The sequence below is a fragment of the Aulonocara stuartgranti genome (genome assembly GCF_965226115.1).
Source record: "Aulonocara stuartgranti genome assembly, chromosome: 5".
Lineage (NCBI taxonomy): Eukaryota > Metazoa > Chordata > Actinopteri > Cichliformes > Cichlidae > Aulonocara > Aulonocara stuartgranti.
Genome location: NC_138943.1, coordinates 34,325,275 through 34,341,470, shown reverse-complemented (window position 1 = coordinate 34,341,470; position 16,196 = coordinate 34,325,275). Strand labels below are relative to the sequence as shown.

Below are 16,196 nucleotides of genomic sequence, written 5' to 3'. Positions count from 1 at the left end.
GGACAGCTGTATCCATAGTGACAGATGCTGTCTCTCATAAGCAACCCACAGTTCACCTGTTTATTTGTTTCTAAACCTCAGCAAGCAGCTGTGATTTCATGCCAAGCGGCACTCTGTGGTGAAGGACTAGTGAGTAATACGTTCTGAAAAGGACCTTAACAGTCTGACTACCTGCTCACTGCACATCTGTCCCATTGAGATAGAGCCTCTGCTGATCTGAGCCTGCTTTACACAAAATAGCTGTAAGTGGGCTGAAAATAACATCCCCGCTCACACTGGTATTATTAGCAGATTCCCTATCCAGTTAAAAAGATCTTTATTTGCATTTCCATGCATTCTTCTTCTTGTCAAAACTTGGTGACTACATTACCCACAATGCAGCCATATTTTTTTTGCTTTTCCTGCTCCAGTGGCATCACCTGAGGACATTTGTCAGACTTCACGCAGCTCCCTCTGGGACCTCAAATGACTTTTTACAAAGTTTTTCCACACATGCAGTAGTACTCCTTGTTACCTGTAAACAGACTTTGATGTGTAAAAGCTCTGGAGTTTCCCTTCGAGCGCACTTTATAAAAAGCCTTTTTTGAAGTAATGTGAACAGAAAAACAAGCAGATCTCTGTTGTGTGTCAGGTTCTGAATTCAAACAGCAGCAAAAGCTCCCCTGGCAGGAACTCCACTGCTTAAATAGTGAAAGCAGAATTATACTATTTAATATCAGGTTCATAGTGAACGAGCTCACTGCCTTAGAGGCCTAGAGACCAGCCAAATAAAATCCCTCATCTGATTGCTTTGGTTGTTATAAGACTGCAGTGTTAACTTGTAGTTTGCATGAAAGATGCAGACCGGACTCACCTTTTACTCTTCAAGCTGTATTGGAACTTGAAGATGTTTGACACACGATGGAAACAGAGCATGTAGAACTTCAGTGTAAAAGTAACAAAGCAAAACCAACATTTTTCACTGCAGATCATTTATCTGAATTTCAGGAGCTGGGCTGCCCTCCAAACACTCTACTTCGAATGATGCATCTATTAATTAACGTCCATTTATTTTTGTTTCACTGCTCCATCCTCCCTCCCCCTCTTCTCCGATGTCACCATCTCAGAGGTATTGGAGGATTTGTCATCCACATTTGGGGTTGGGATCCTCGGTAGTGAAAAGGTTGACCCACCTCTAGGCCTGTGTGACCGGGGCCTAACTCTGTATTTAACAAGGAAAAGGTTTCGTTTTCAAACACCACAAATCTATTAACCGCAGCATGCATTTAAATGTAGTTTTAATTTAGCGGTGTTATATTACATCACGTACTCCACTAGTATTTATTTGACTTTTAAATAATCTGTCTGAGAATATATGTAGACTCCAAATCATTCAACCTCTGTTAATATGAGTAAGAAAATAGTATTAGCTGATAATAAGCAAATGTACACTGCACATTAATGGGAACCATTTGTCAGTGGAGCAGATTGTGAGATTCAGTATTCAGCATTTTTCCAATTATTTCCAATTAAACAGCAGTGCAGTGTTTTTCCTGCGTAGAGAAAGACCTAAAAGATGTTTTAGCAGAACAAAAAACACCAACAGTTTTTTTTAATAACCAGTTTTTTAAATCGTACTCTTGATGTATTCAAGTATAAAAGACAGCGAGACACATAGAACTGTTAAATAAAGTAATACACTCACTGATCGACGCAAAATGACTGACTTGCATGTGCAGTCACGCTCCCGCCAGCCCCATCGGAAGGCTGAGTCCGATCTGGAAAAAGGCCACAGTATTACTTCTATTTACCTTTAAAATAAGTCCATCTCTTGCTTTGTCTGTGGTCCTGAGCAGTAACCTGCTCTGTAAAAGCAGCTCCAATTCACGAGTGATAGCCTGTCAACACTGAAGTGGACCGCGCTACCAGCAGGCTAGGAGGAGCGGACATGTCCGCTGAAGGTAGTAAGTTTATTTCAGGTGAGGGAGGAGGAGGGTCAGGTAGCAGTCAATAACAAATTTATAGTCAACACAGTCGTATCTATTTTTATGCCCAGTTTCCAGGTTACGCTTGGAAAAGGTTGGACTCAGAATGGCATGGTAGGTACAGACATTGATCAGTTTTGACCATTTGATTAAATCCTGGATGGAGGAGATAGGATCTGGAAAGAGTACATTTAATAAACATAGCATCACTAAATGGAAAAGGGGCACATTATGTCAGTGAAGGCAGGCCGACAACAGCAGAGCCACATCATCAGCACTTTCATACCTGCAGTCCAAGCTGCACCATCTGCTGGCAAGAACGAGCGACGCTTCAGTAGCAGCACATACACAAAGTTCAAGCCAGCATCATATATGCTTTCAACTGTTTCAACAGTCCGTGTATCACCAAATCTGATGAGGAGCTTCAGTCAAAGTCAAAAAGACTTTATTTATCCCCAAGGGGCAATGTAAAGTCCTGTCCTCTTCTACGTACTGAAGGTTTAGATTTAAATGTATGCTTCCAATTCAGTTAATAGATGAAGAGATTGACAATGAAACAACACAACAGCACAAGTGCTTCATACACAGTCACAGAAATAAGCAATAAATACTCCTTAGACTGGCTGACGCAACTCACTAAAACAGCAGCACATATCTTAGCTAGTTTTTGTTTATTTTCTTCATTTTTAGTGTTTTGTTTTTAGCTACTAGCACTAAAAACTGAGGGTTTTATTGCTGTGTTGAAATTTTGGACCAGTCTAGAGATTAATTCATTCACACATTTCCAGACGCTGTCAGTCATTGATGACAGATTCGAGTGGCTTAAGAAAGTCAGCCTGTACATAGAAAAATGGAGCACTGTGTAAAACTGTTGGAGAGGTTTTGTGTATAAAATGTCTCTTTCCCAGTTTTGTAAGTGCAAGCTGAGCCTTAGCTAAACATTGTTTCTGTTTAGCTACCAATTACCTGAAAGTGCAAATGGTTCATCCACGTGACAGACAATATTGGACATTTTAGAAATTGTGACACATCCAAAAAGATCATATTACATTAAAATGCTGTACATATTTACTAAGAATGGGAAGAAAAGTAAATTATAACATTGAAGTCAGGGACCAAATGTGTATTTTAATTTATTTCATATATCTGGATTTAGTTTCTATGGAGACATCTCTTCAGCCTTTGACGGCCAGTCTTTTCTTTCAGGTTCCCAGCTCGGCACACGAGATCCTCTACATTAAAGAAGAAGAGTATCTGTAGCCTGTAGCGACTGACGCCCAGATGATCGCAGATGAGCCGTGATTCCACTTCCTCCTTCCCGAACACCCGTTGTGACTGTAGTGCAATATTTAAGAACCATCACAAACACTGAGAAATGAGTGCAAGTCTGACTGCCTGATGTAATGTATCGGATAAGACTGCCCCCTGCTGGGCGTAACTGGCACTGAGCCCCACATGTCAGCACACAGATGCACAATGGAGGAGCTGGCTCTTTCTTTTTACCGAGCTGATCCTTGATACCTTTATGTATGCAACACTTCTACATTGTACACTGTAGTGCATACTTGAGGAAGGAACTATTTTGTAGCTATCGTGTCTATTCCTGTGGACAGAAGATACGTGGAAGATGTATTTATATTGCATATATAGCGGTTTCATATCTGCATTCATTTGATTTACGTGTAGCTTGCCGACTATTGAGCAAGGGTAGATTTCAATTTAGCTAAATGACACAACTGCAATCCTTATCTCTAATTTAATATGATCTAGAAACAGTTGAGTGTTTGGTTAATAAAATATTCAGTAACAACATTTGCACTGAATCAGTCAACACTGAGTGGGAGCTTTGCCTTCAATTATTTCTAGTGTAATGTGTTGTAGTAATTACACTCAGAATGCTGTAATAAAACTCCTCCGTGCTGTAATAGTGCACATTTGTGGCCAAATGTAACACTTTGCATCCATGAAATGAGACTTGTGTTAAATAACCGTGTTTTTTGTGGTTAAACTAGTTACTGAATTGCTGTTATAAGCAAAGGAAGGAATCCTGTGGGACTTACAGGATGATTGTAGACATTTTATTCCTGCAGCAATACACTTTCTCTGCGTTTTATAATGTTGTGTAGTGCAGTAATATTGTAGTCGTCTCACTCAGGTTATGTTCTAGGTTGACTTTTGTTTGTCTGTTCTTGTAGCTAACAACAAAATCATCTCTTTGGTTTATGTTCTGTGACAGATGATTAATCTGTGGAGTTTTTATATTAATTGTGATGACAGTTCAGCCTTTGCAAAATGTTATCTCAGTCTGCACCGTGATCATGATCAGTCATCGTTCCTACACCCGATCATGCCACACTATAGTGTAAACATGTCATATTGTTATATTCAGTGAAATAAAAGTTTGTATTACACCTTTTTCCCCACAAGATGGCAGTGGTGACACATCATTCTGAGCCTACACAGCACATTACAGCTGCATCACAGGTGGTCGAGGTCCATTTGTTCATAGAGACACATTAATAGCCTCTTGACATTTAAAAAAATATTTAATTGCTGTTAAGAAATCTATTTCACTTTTGTTCAGTTAAAATGACCAGAAACACTGTTGATAACGTGGACGTGCATATGTTTGCTGCACAGCCACAGTGCAGATATCCTTAACCCCCATTGAAATGCCTTGAAATTCATTGTGTTTTGGTGGAGATGCGTGTTTTTTTTTTTATTATTATTATTATTGTATGATGATTCCAATTACTGTTGAGCCTCTTTGAATATTTCCATGTGTTTGTGTGAAAAGTAATAAAATAGGTAATTGTGATTATGTAACTAAAATAATGAAATACAGTTATATATTATATTGTTTACTATATTTAATAAGACTCAGGTCAAGTTTTTTGCACCACTGGACTAACAATGACAGCAGCAGTCTGATACGGTGATTCATGGGGAAGAAGATCTTTAGCATATGAAGTGTAAGGTGTCGACCCTAGCTTTATCCCCGACCAATCAGAGGATGTCATTTTAGTTGATTGCCAATATTTCTCCCAAGTCTTGGCAATCAGGGAACAAAGGAAGTAATCAGTCTAATTAAAAACTCACAGACAAACAAGATTAAGTCTGGTTGAGTCTGTTTTGCCTGTCTTCAAATACAGTTAGGCTTTAGATTTAGAACTCAGGTTGAAGTAAAAGGTAAACCTTATATCTTGACTGTTTTCACAAGAAAAACAGTCAAAAACTGTGAGCTTTGCTCACTGACTGGGACAGGTGGGAGGGGACAGCAGGGAGACCAGGTGCCTGGAAACCACCTGCAGTGATCCTAATCCATCTGGTAGACAGTATGGCCAGCAGAAGGTTGTTACCAGGGACAGCGACTTCAGGTCAGTGCCCCTCAGCAGCTCAAAGGAGGGTGCTGAAGGGCGTCAAGGACCTAGCCTAGGTCCCACGGGGAAACCGAGGCCACGGCCCGCCTCTGGCTGGGACTGCAGGAACTGCAGGATGGCATCCGCTGTAGTCTCTTGGGGGTCCAATTGTGGACCGTGCACCTGAATATAACAATCCTGAGCGAGGGAGTAGGCAGCCCTGGTGGATCTGCACGGGGCTCCTGCAGCTTTAGCACATGGGCTGGCAGCCCTGGGTATGGAATTTCACCCTCTCAGGGGCTAGGCAGCTGCCAGAGCCCTGTGGGGAAGGGATAGGACAGAGATCCGCTCGCCTGGGACAAATATGTCCTTCCGAACTGGGAGCTCCCACAATGTCCCGGCCAAAAGCAACAGAACGCCGAAACAGAGAATATGTGGAGCCAGGGGGGGGGGGGCCACTGGATAGATAGGGTCCTACAGCCATCCTGCTGATCCACCATTGCCTGTGAGACACCCACTTTTCCCATCTTTGCCGTAGGCATGTCAGGGAAGTGGAGACCAGAGTCAGCATCCTCCTCCTGATATCCACCCTACTGTCTCCTGCCCAAGGACAGGGGCAAGGTAGGGGCCACTGGAGAATAGGCCCGGCCTCCCAGCAGAGGGAAACTGCAGGTGGATGCCCTGGGTCATGAGCACGACGCGAGATACACCCCCAGAGCAGACCAAGCCACCCTGTGCTGCCCGGCAGAGAGGGAACGGCCAGAGGAAAGCTGAGCCTCAGCTGCACATGCCTCCCTGTTTCTGGTGCATGCAGATGCTATGTCTATAAAAGATCTCCACCTTTGAGGTCCCCAGGGCCCTATGCTGGAACCTTAGAAGCCACCTGGTGTGTGGAAGACCTGGGCTCCCTTCTAATTGCAGAGCGCCTGAGCAGGCCACTTGTTATCTCTTGTGCAACACCGTGGCTGTCTCGAGCCTGTTGCAGGAGTTGGGCTGTCCCTGGGCCAAACATGACTGCAGAGTCGACAGACAGTCTCATCAGAAAGTCCTGGTCGTCCAGCTGGAGCTGGGACTGAGAGCCAAAGATGGCACCGCAGCACCCACAAAGAGGCCAAGGCACTACCTGTAGCGATAGCAGGCTCCTTCGTGAGGGAAGCCAGGTGAGCGGAGGCACCTGCAGATTGCCTATATCGCTGGGGTCTCCAGAACCTGCCAGGGGTAAAAGAAATCCTGCGAGACTGTTGAAACAGGCTCCCCACCACACACACTGTCACCACACACTAAACCACATACTGTACCAAACCCTGTACCGCACAAAGTACACAACCACTCACTGGAACAAGTGCAGATCAAGTGTCTTAGCCTCCTAAGACCCAAACTCTTTCATGGCATGCATTTTTAATTTCTCTTTGCTATTTCAGTTGAGTAATCATGTGGAAAACTTTTTATTTGGTGTCTGAACACAGCAGCATTTTTCCTGAGTACAAAAACAAAATGAGAAACAACAATTGTGTCCCTTTGAGCAATATGGCTCAATTGAAAGAAATTTGAAAGTGCAAAACTGAGTATTGTTATCTTGACAACCCAAAATGTGATGTCCCCATATGTGGACGCCATGTCCTAGGAGGAGAAATATCCACGCGACATGACCTGGGGGGGGGGTCATTCCCCATACATATGAAAATGTAACAGACTGCAGAGATAGTCTCAATATGATAGAGACCAGAGAGATCATCCAGCTTGTTATCAGCACTCAGTTCTAAATCTTCTATCTCTGATAGTATAAGAATCCATTAATGTCTATAGAATTGACAGGATCACTGCTGACAGGTTTTTAGAGGTGATGCTTTTTCAGGTAAGGCCTTGTATATTCCAGCAAGACAATCCTAAACTGCATACTGCATCTGTTACAACAGTATGGCTTTGTAGGTAAAAGTGTCGAGCTTCTGCCTGTAGTTCACGCCTTTCACCAACTGAAAACATTTGGAGCCTCATGAAAAGAAAAATATGACAAACAAGACACAGAAGTGTTAAACTGTAGCCTGGATCAAAACATAAATGGGATAATTTCCTTCTACCAAAAGTCCAGAACTCAGATCTGATTTCATTTTTCAGATGTTAAAAAATCTGAAAAATGAAATCACAACCCTGTGTTTGTCCCTCTGTCAGCAATGACGCATACATTTCATTTCCATTTTCATGAAGCAGCTGTTGGTTTATAGCATTTATCCCATGAAGGACACATTTTTTTATTGTAGCCATTACCTTCAAATGCTCACACATCATTTGGTTGAGTTGAATTTGTGTTAAAAACAATCTGATTTCATAATAGAAGCTTGAGTGAGGGTGAGTAACTATTAAGGATGCAGACTAATAGTTCCAAAGAGTCATTGTACTGATTTACACTGTTAAACATGTTGTAGACAGCTCTTTAACAAATGATATATTGCTTATAGTTTAGCTATGCAGTATAAAGACACACTGTTTAGCCACACTATTAAAGCACACCCTTGCTTTATATACATGTCAGCAGCTCAGACCCATAGGGGCATGGAAAAAGATTTGATAGGTATCCGGTGTTTTTCGACACCATGACTTTGTGGAACCTTTTGTTTGTTTAGGTTTGGGGCCGGGCCTCTGTGAATCAGACATGTTCCTATTCATCCAGCAGATGCAAAGTCACAGCAGAATATTACAATTCTGAATGTCAGCATAGTGCCTTAGCTTCTTTGTTGTGCGTCCAAGATGTTCTTGAGCAGTTGCCTTCGTACACTGTCGAGCAGTATTGTCCTGCTTGGGGAGACCACTCCTGCTGGGGGTGTCCTTACCATGTTTTTGTTCTGTAACATATGATTTGGAGGGGCAGCACGGTGGCACGGTGGTTAGCACTGTTGCTGCACAGCAAGAAGGTCCTGAGTTCAATTCCACCATCAGGCCGGGGTCTTTCTGTGTGGAGTTTGCATGTTCTCCCCGTGTTTGCGTGGGTTCTCTCTGGGTACTCCGGCTTCCTCCCACCGTCCAAAGACATGCAGTTTGTGGGGATAGGTTAATTGGATAATCCAAATTGCCACTAGGTGTGAATGTGAGTGTGAATGGTTGTCTGTCCTTGTGTGTTAGCCCTGCGACAGACTGGCGACCTGTCCAGGGTGTACCCCGCCTCTCGCCCTATGACAGCTAGGATTGGCTCCAGCACCCCCCGCGACCCTGAAAAGGATAAGCGGTAGCGAATGGATGGATGGATGGAACATATGATTTGGGTATTACATGTGGTTTTCCAATAGAATATCATAAAATAACAGTAAATAGGACTTTTATATTCTATTTGAGAACTCAAAGGATATTCTTTCTATACTTTTTGTACATGAGTATTTTTTATGTAACATTCACATTGCAACAGATGCATCTGAGACCAATATGGGGTTAGTATCTTGAATGGAGATGGGAGCACCCAGGAATTGGATCACCAACCTTCCAATCAGTAGATGACTTGCTCCACCTCCTAAGCTACAGCTACTCAGCAGTTTACACCATGAAGCCTAAGCTACTTCCTACTATCGGTTCACCTGGTCTCCTTGGGATTTACTGGAACTATGTCATGAATTTAATAGTCAGACAACAACAGCGCTCTATACAATAATCTGTATCTGATTCTGGCCACTACGTTATTTATAGTGAAAACAATACAAATCACCAGATTTACCATTTCAAGACTGGACACACGCACACACACGCACACACGTTCTCTCTGTCAAGCGAAGTTTTTGCTGAGCATCTATCTATTCATTGATCAAACAGGATGTTGTGGTGGCAGGCTACCAATGAAAAGTGTTGTTTTACAAAAAAGTGATTTAAAGTTAAACTACATTTTTGTGTGAATGGGTGGATGATTGTGTATCCAATTGTTAAGTGATGACGTGACGAATCCTACTTCCGGGTCTAAAGTAGTCTGCGTTTAATATGGCTTTTGTGTTGTTAACATGTTTAATGTTTTGTATTTTCTTCTATTTAATCTCAAAAAGCTCCTAAAACAGTCAGTGATCACTGTTGACCTCCCTCAGCTTTTATTACCGCTAACCATTTATTTAAGCTCAGTTTTTAAAACCTTAGGATGTAACTACAGCCCAGCCCATGCAGCAGTATATGAATGACTAACCTCGTATTGTGGATGGATTATCTCAGTTGCTCTCCTGGCTGAAGTTTGGTCCTTTTACAGCATCCTGCCATGCGATTACATTTGTTCCTGACCACCGAGAACACTCACGTTAACTTTTATCGAGTGGAAAAAAAGTTAGCTTGTTTATATTATGCTAACATAGCTGTGTCGCTAGCGGTCACGTAGCACATCATTATATACCAGCTAACCAAACTTCAGTAACCCTACAAACATCACTGCTGTTTAGTTTTCTGTCTTCATTTATGCTGGAAGTGATAACAGTACATTTGAATTTGTTTCCAAAACCCCGCAGTCAGGACATGCTATATTGTATTTAGATAGAAGCTAGCGAGCTAACTTCCTGCTAACTTCTAACTCCGTTAAATGTCATAAATTCCGTTTTCATGGATGCCTGGATGTTAAACTCAATTGTTACACCTGGTAGAGGAGAACGCTGATCATTTTATTAAAGATGAAAGACTTTAGACAGTTTTTCAACTCTCAGTAATGCCATAGTGATCGTTTGATATATGGACCTGCAGCGGAGTTTAGGCCCAGACACGGCTAGTGACGTCAGACTGAACAACCGGATAGTGTATAGCGCTTCCGTTTTCTTTAACACACTGTTAAATTAATATAACACTAAAACAGACAGGCTGTGTCTAACTACTGTCTGACACATTTCTTGCATAATTTATTTTAAATTTAACAATAATCAGACCTCACAGAATGATCACTCAGCACTGCAGTTGCACTTAGAGGTTAATAAAGTCAGTCAGCTTTTTGCACTCACGAGTATTGCATTTTAAAAAGTGGCACATTAGAGTCATTAAAAAATGTATCAGGCCGCTGCTTAATATAAGGTTTAGTGCAGAGCATTGATAAGTACTAAAATAGTTTGCTATGTTTCTGTAATGGCTAATCCACCAATAAGCACAAGCTTCCTTACACAAGGAAACAAAATTATATTTTTAATGGTAAAATTTAATTATTGTTGTTAACCAAGAATCTTACAATTACAGTTATTTTATTTCAAATTACAGAAATTTTACCTTTAGTGGTTCAATGTCACGCTTCATTGCTGTGTTTTAAATTCTATCACTTCATCAGTCAGGGTCACAGGCTGACTGATGGAGCCCATCAGGCTGATGGAGCCCATCGGTTTTTACATTTTGAAATTCTACTGATGCAGCAAAGGAAAGTGACACTTTTTTTTATTTTAGAGAGGCGTATTAAAATATTCCAGTTCGTGATTAAAGAAAGTGATATTTTTTCTTTTCTGACACAATTAGTTGTTGAACGAATGTGTCTCATTGAAGTGACACTAGTGAAATACATGTAACCTTTGTGTTTGGTGCCCAACAAAAAGTAGAAAATCAGCTATTTTCTATTAGAATTCAGTTTTGATTCAGCATGTGAGAGTTGAAAATCAGAGCTTAGGCTTCGTTTGTTTCCTTTTACAAAATGCTCTGATGACTTATAGACATTTCTTCCTGTTTAAATCCCTTCACTTCACCAAGAGCTTGCTCACAGGGCATCATTTGAATGTTAAGGTTTTCTCTGTATTATTACCTTACAATGTAAAACAGCTTGAGGCAACTGTTCTTGTGATTTGGCACTATATAAATAAAACAGAATTGAACTATAGGAGACTTCAGAAGGCATTATCACAGGCATTTTAACACAGCAACTATCTGAAAAATAATTTCATACTAGAAACAAACCAATTCAAGTTGGATCCATACAGAAGGCAGTTATTCTTGTAGGACTGACAGTTCAGACTGTGGTACTGGGAAATGTTTCTTAATTGTAAATTTGGTTTTCTGTTAAATTGATTCCTTAATTCCTTTCCTATTAACCTCCTGAAGGTTCCTGAAATTGATACTGAACTCTTATCGCTTATAGTGGAGTTGACACTGCAATGGTCTGGTGCTGCTCAGGCAGGCAGAGAGAATGGAAACTTCTTAAGAGGATTCTGGAGCTAAGAGGATTCATTCTTAGATTTAGTTCACATGATGCAGAACATTGAGTTAATACAGTGAATCTAAAGATGTTTTCTAAAGAATGGCAGACTGTATATTTATGTGATTACAGTGAAGATGTGTAGGCCAACACATTGAGTCATGTTCGATGACTCTGCCTTGGTATTTGAAGAGAAACTGACAAAGAATCATGTGACAACAGTTATTCAACACCTGAAATTGCTCAGACAGAGATTTGTCAGAACAAATGTCTACAAATCTGAAAAACAAAAACAAACATAAATATATCCTAATAGAACGTGCTATGCAGCCTATTATCTGTTAAACTGTAGTAACTGTGTACTTTATATTGTCAGTATTGCCATAGTGCAGTCTAAGAACAAAATGATGAAAGGCATTAAAGTTCATTTGTGTTGGTGCAGCAGCTTCAGATGCTTCTGTGAGGGAAAAGCAGATTTCAGAAACTTGTGTTGACCGTCACTGATTATCTCCACCTAAAATATGCATAGATTTACACAGAGCAACTGTCATGGTCCCTGAGTCTGGGGCCCTTGGTTTTCTGGTTTTCTCTTAGCTCATCAATTCTTTTTAGGTTTTGAGAAGTGATTAAAATTCATGTTCTGTATTATTTTATAGTTTTCTTTGGGGTGTTATTTTGTACCTTTGTGCTTGTGCGTTTTGTTATTTTCTGATGCGTGTTACTGCCTTCTTTTCATTTTTCCTGTAGTTCTTAGTTTAGCTGTAGATGACTTTATTCATCTATCTCTCAGTCAATCAAAGATACGTACTGAGATATGGTTAGTGTGGTAGAATGGAGGATAAACTTTTCTTAAACCATACCCTGTAGTTTTGGTACCAAACCTTACTACACTGTGACGGGAACCTGAAGACCCAAAGGCACCTCTGCCTAAGCCCCAATACAGGAAACCACAGCACGTGTTTAGATGTGCTATATCCATGTTCACAGGAAAGCAACTGAAACTGTAAGGCAGTCCTACACATTATCTGGCAAGTGTTTAAATGCTGTGTAAGAACCGTGTAAATATATAACTTAGAGCTATACTATGAATAAGATGGTCAAAGGAGCTTGCAAAGAACTGAAGAAGCTTCTCGGATGAGAGGTGAAACGTCTTCAAGTAACTTAAAGAAGTCCAGACGCTTTGCAAGCTCCTTTGACTACGATGACCTGGATAACTGAGAACCTTCACAGACATATGAATAAGATGCCTTTGTGTAATGTGTAAGTGTAAAATGAATGGTGCATGGTTGTCAACTGTGAAAACTTTGTATAAATGAATAAGATTTAGGCTCACATTTTAAACAGCCACGCAGACACTATCTTTATAATCTCAGTATCAGACTCAATTAGCAACACATTTGAGCTAATCGTCTTTGACAAACTGATCCCAGTGGTATGTTAGACAGTTGGCTGTGATAGTGTCTGATTCTTTTCTTCCAGCTCTGTTGATCCTTCATACCCTGTACTCTAAAAAGTTTCAGATATCAGTATAATTAAATAATTCATTCTGCAAATGCCTACTCATGGTATAGACAGGCACGATAACTAAAAAAGTCAAAAAGTCTTAAAAGGTGTTAGTTTACTTGATCTTGGAAGCATGATGCAGAGATAGACCGAGGATTACGGTAAAACTTTGATTCTACGGTAATAAAGGTTTTGATTTTTACACAGGTCTCCCAATAACTGTTTATAAAATCTGATGGGTGACACCTTTTGCACTTTGCACCTTTCATACATAAAAACACACCACTGATTCAGTGACTAGTTAGAATGTAACAATTTTAATCGCAAAAGTATTCTGTAAACTGTAGCGATGGAGCGCACACATGGAACAGTGGGACCCTGTTTATTAACTGACGGGTGTGTGTAACTACGTCAGCTATGAACATTCTTTGCTTCAGGTTACAACCTGAGAACAAACCTGAATAGATTTTGTCTCTAGTGAAATAAGAAAAGCCACACCGCTGTTTGCCAGTGAAGAATAAAGAGCTAACAGAATGAAGTTGTGTTGGTCTGGACATACAGTATAGTATGTGGTGCCTCTGGCGGTTAATGATCCTCCAGCCTACTTCCAAACCAGGAAGTGAGGTGAGAAGGGAAGACAAAACATCACTGGGCCCCAGCAACGTCTCGGCAAAGTGGCTGCCCTTGGCAACACCAAGGCGGTCTGTGCCAGTTTTAGCCCACTTCTGTCCCTGGGCTTCTTTGAGCCCAGAAGAATGTCAGGGGGGAGATTTGGAAAGCTTCCCTCAGTTCAGGATGAATGGCTGTCCCCCGCACTCTCTCCCATCCCCTTCAAACTTCCTCCTCTACTCTGAGGGGAGAAGCAGAAAACTGTGGCAGGCTTCAGTTGGAGTGCTGCCTTCTTCTCCTCACTACATCCAATGGTGAGGGCTCTATCACTACCATCATCCAATCATTTCATTCCATCAAAGTATTTCTCCTGAAGGACACAGTCACTACTTGTGACTCATTTTTAGGTTTTCATCATTATCCCTCTTTGTAATCGTAACACTGCACTCAGAAAGTTCATTTCTGGCATCTGGAGTAAAACTAGATGCCCTAAAAGATGACAGAACGTGTGAGAAATGCACATATTTAGGTTATCATCACACAAATCTGGATTAGTCATAAAACAGATCTCTTATATTTGTAAAATAAATATTGCCAATATATTTTGCCCAAGGAATCTTGGTACGCAGACCGGAACAACCAGGAATTTAAACACCAACCTTCCACCTAATAGATGAGCTATGCTACCTCCTGAGTTACAGCCAACCCAAGTAAGACCCATCCTTCCATTGATTTTCTTTTGCTTATCTGGGTCTAGGTCTCAGCGGCAGCAGCCTAAGAACAGACTCCCAGACGTCCTATAGTCGCTTAGTTATTCTGTCCCTTTTTGGTCACTACCCGAGTCTATGACCATAGGTGAGGGTAGGGACGTAGATCGACCAGAAAATCGAGAGCTTCGCTTTTGTAATCAGCTCTCTTTTCACCATGGCAGACCAATATAGTCCCCGAATCACTGCAGATGCCACCCCAAACTGTCTGTCAATCTTCCCACCCTTCTCCCCTTACTCATGGACAAGAACCTGAGATGTTTAAACTCCTCCTGTAGGGGCAGCAGATTTTGAGGTGCTAATTCTCATTCCCACAGCTTCACAGTCAGCTGCAAACCTCTCCAGTGCGTGTTGGAAGCCACCACCTGATGAAATGAACAAAATCAAATCATCTGCAAAAGGAGATGTGATTCTGAAGTCCTTATAACATCTGGTTTTTCCCATAAAATATTCCAGTTATCTGTCAAGCCCATTATTGGACACTCGGAAAGACAGCAGTTTAAGGAGAACATGTAGCTAAGTGTGTCACTATTGGTCCAGCTGGGGAGGAGACCAGCTTTAAGTCTATAAAGTCACAACTCTTAGACACAATTCTCACTTTGGATATAAACAGAAGGATGGAGAGTGTGCTGAGCAGTGAAATAAATATATGATTTTTTTTTTTTTTTACTGCTCTGTGTGCTTGTGGTGATGAAGTTACCAAATTAGCGATCATTTGGAGAAATATTGACTTATATTTGCAGCAAGAGTTTTGCAATTTATGGTTATATTTTTTATATTCTTTATGGATCTCTGTCACCTGTTCTACTAATAAAGTCTCTGACAGGCAGTACTCAGTTAATCCATTTTGTGTAGAAGAAGAGTCAAAAAGCATGTCAAATAACCCCTTTCATGCATATGCACACAGAGCCTGGAGCAGAAATAATGAGTTAGGAAAGTCTATAACGACTGTTATAATAAGTAATAAATCAGTAATAAATCAGTGTCTCCAACTGGGGTTTTAGGGTTTGTCAGGGAAATTAATGCAAAGAAAGCCTGGCTATGCTGAACTGGCTTCATGGTATATCGTACCAGGTTCATCTTGGAACCTTCCTCTGGATAAGGACTGATGTTTAGCTATGTGATCCTGTTCATCACATGAGAGAAAACTTATCAACACAATGATAAAACTGAAAAAGGTATGGCCCACTGAAACATCACACACACATTTAATGGGATCAACAAAGCTGTTGTCATTCAGCTGAATGTAAAGGCTTGATTTGACTTTTCTTGGATTAATTTGGGATCAAAGTGTAAAGGGAAAGCGTGTGTCTTGATGTATGATCACCAACTCTAGTAAATGAGTTCCGAACATTCAAATGGTTGATCCAGCAGAGAAGTGCAGGATGAAACCAGTGTTAAAAGAAGCAGTGCAATGATTAAAAAGTTAGACAGACAAAATCTGAACAACAACAAGACTTGCTATAAGTAGAAGAACAGACAGTAACAAACAGCCATACCCATTAACTGTCTTGTCCTGTGAACATGTGTGGACTTATGGGTGTGTAAAGAGTAACCTCCTGCAGTCAGCACTTGGTTCACTCATTAAAGAAAACGGAAATCACATCATGGAGAGACAGAAAACTGGAAATCGCTGACAAAAATAGTTCATGTCAGGTCAGAAGATCTGTGGAACCTTTCTCTTCTTAAGCGACCATGCCAGTTTTTTCATCGCATTGCAGAGAGACTGATTTGTTTGGCAGTTTTTATGTTTAGCATTTATTAATTCAACAAAATGACATAACAGCAGTTGATGAAAGGCTGGAGGACAGCATTAGTCATTGTCATGTTTGTACCTGCTCCGGATGATTATTCCTGTTTTAAAATTTTGTTTTGAGGG

At 40.9% G+C, this 16,196-nt stretch overlaps 1 protein-coding gene across 2 annotated transcripts in view; it reads left to right on the top strand.

Moving 5' to 3' along the window:
• The window catches only part of klhdc8a (kelch domain containing 8A), a 71,043-nt gene extending 66,210 nt beyond the window's left edge, over positions 1–4,833 (top strand). For both annotated transcript variants that reach the window (XM_082533586.1, XM_082533585.1), the window contains one exon: positions 3,171–4,833. In XM_082533586.1, coding sequence (XP_082389712.1) covers positions 3,171–3,224 — 54 coding nt within the window. In that variant the 3' untranslated portion in view covers positions 3,225–4,833. The remainder of the gene's footprint in view (positions 1–3,170) is intronic.
• The last annotated feature ends 11,363 nt before the right edge of the window (positions 4,834–16,196 follow it).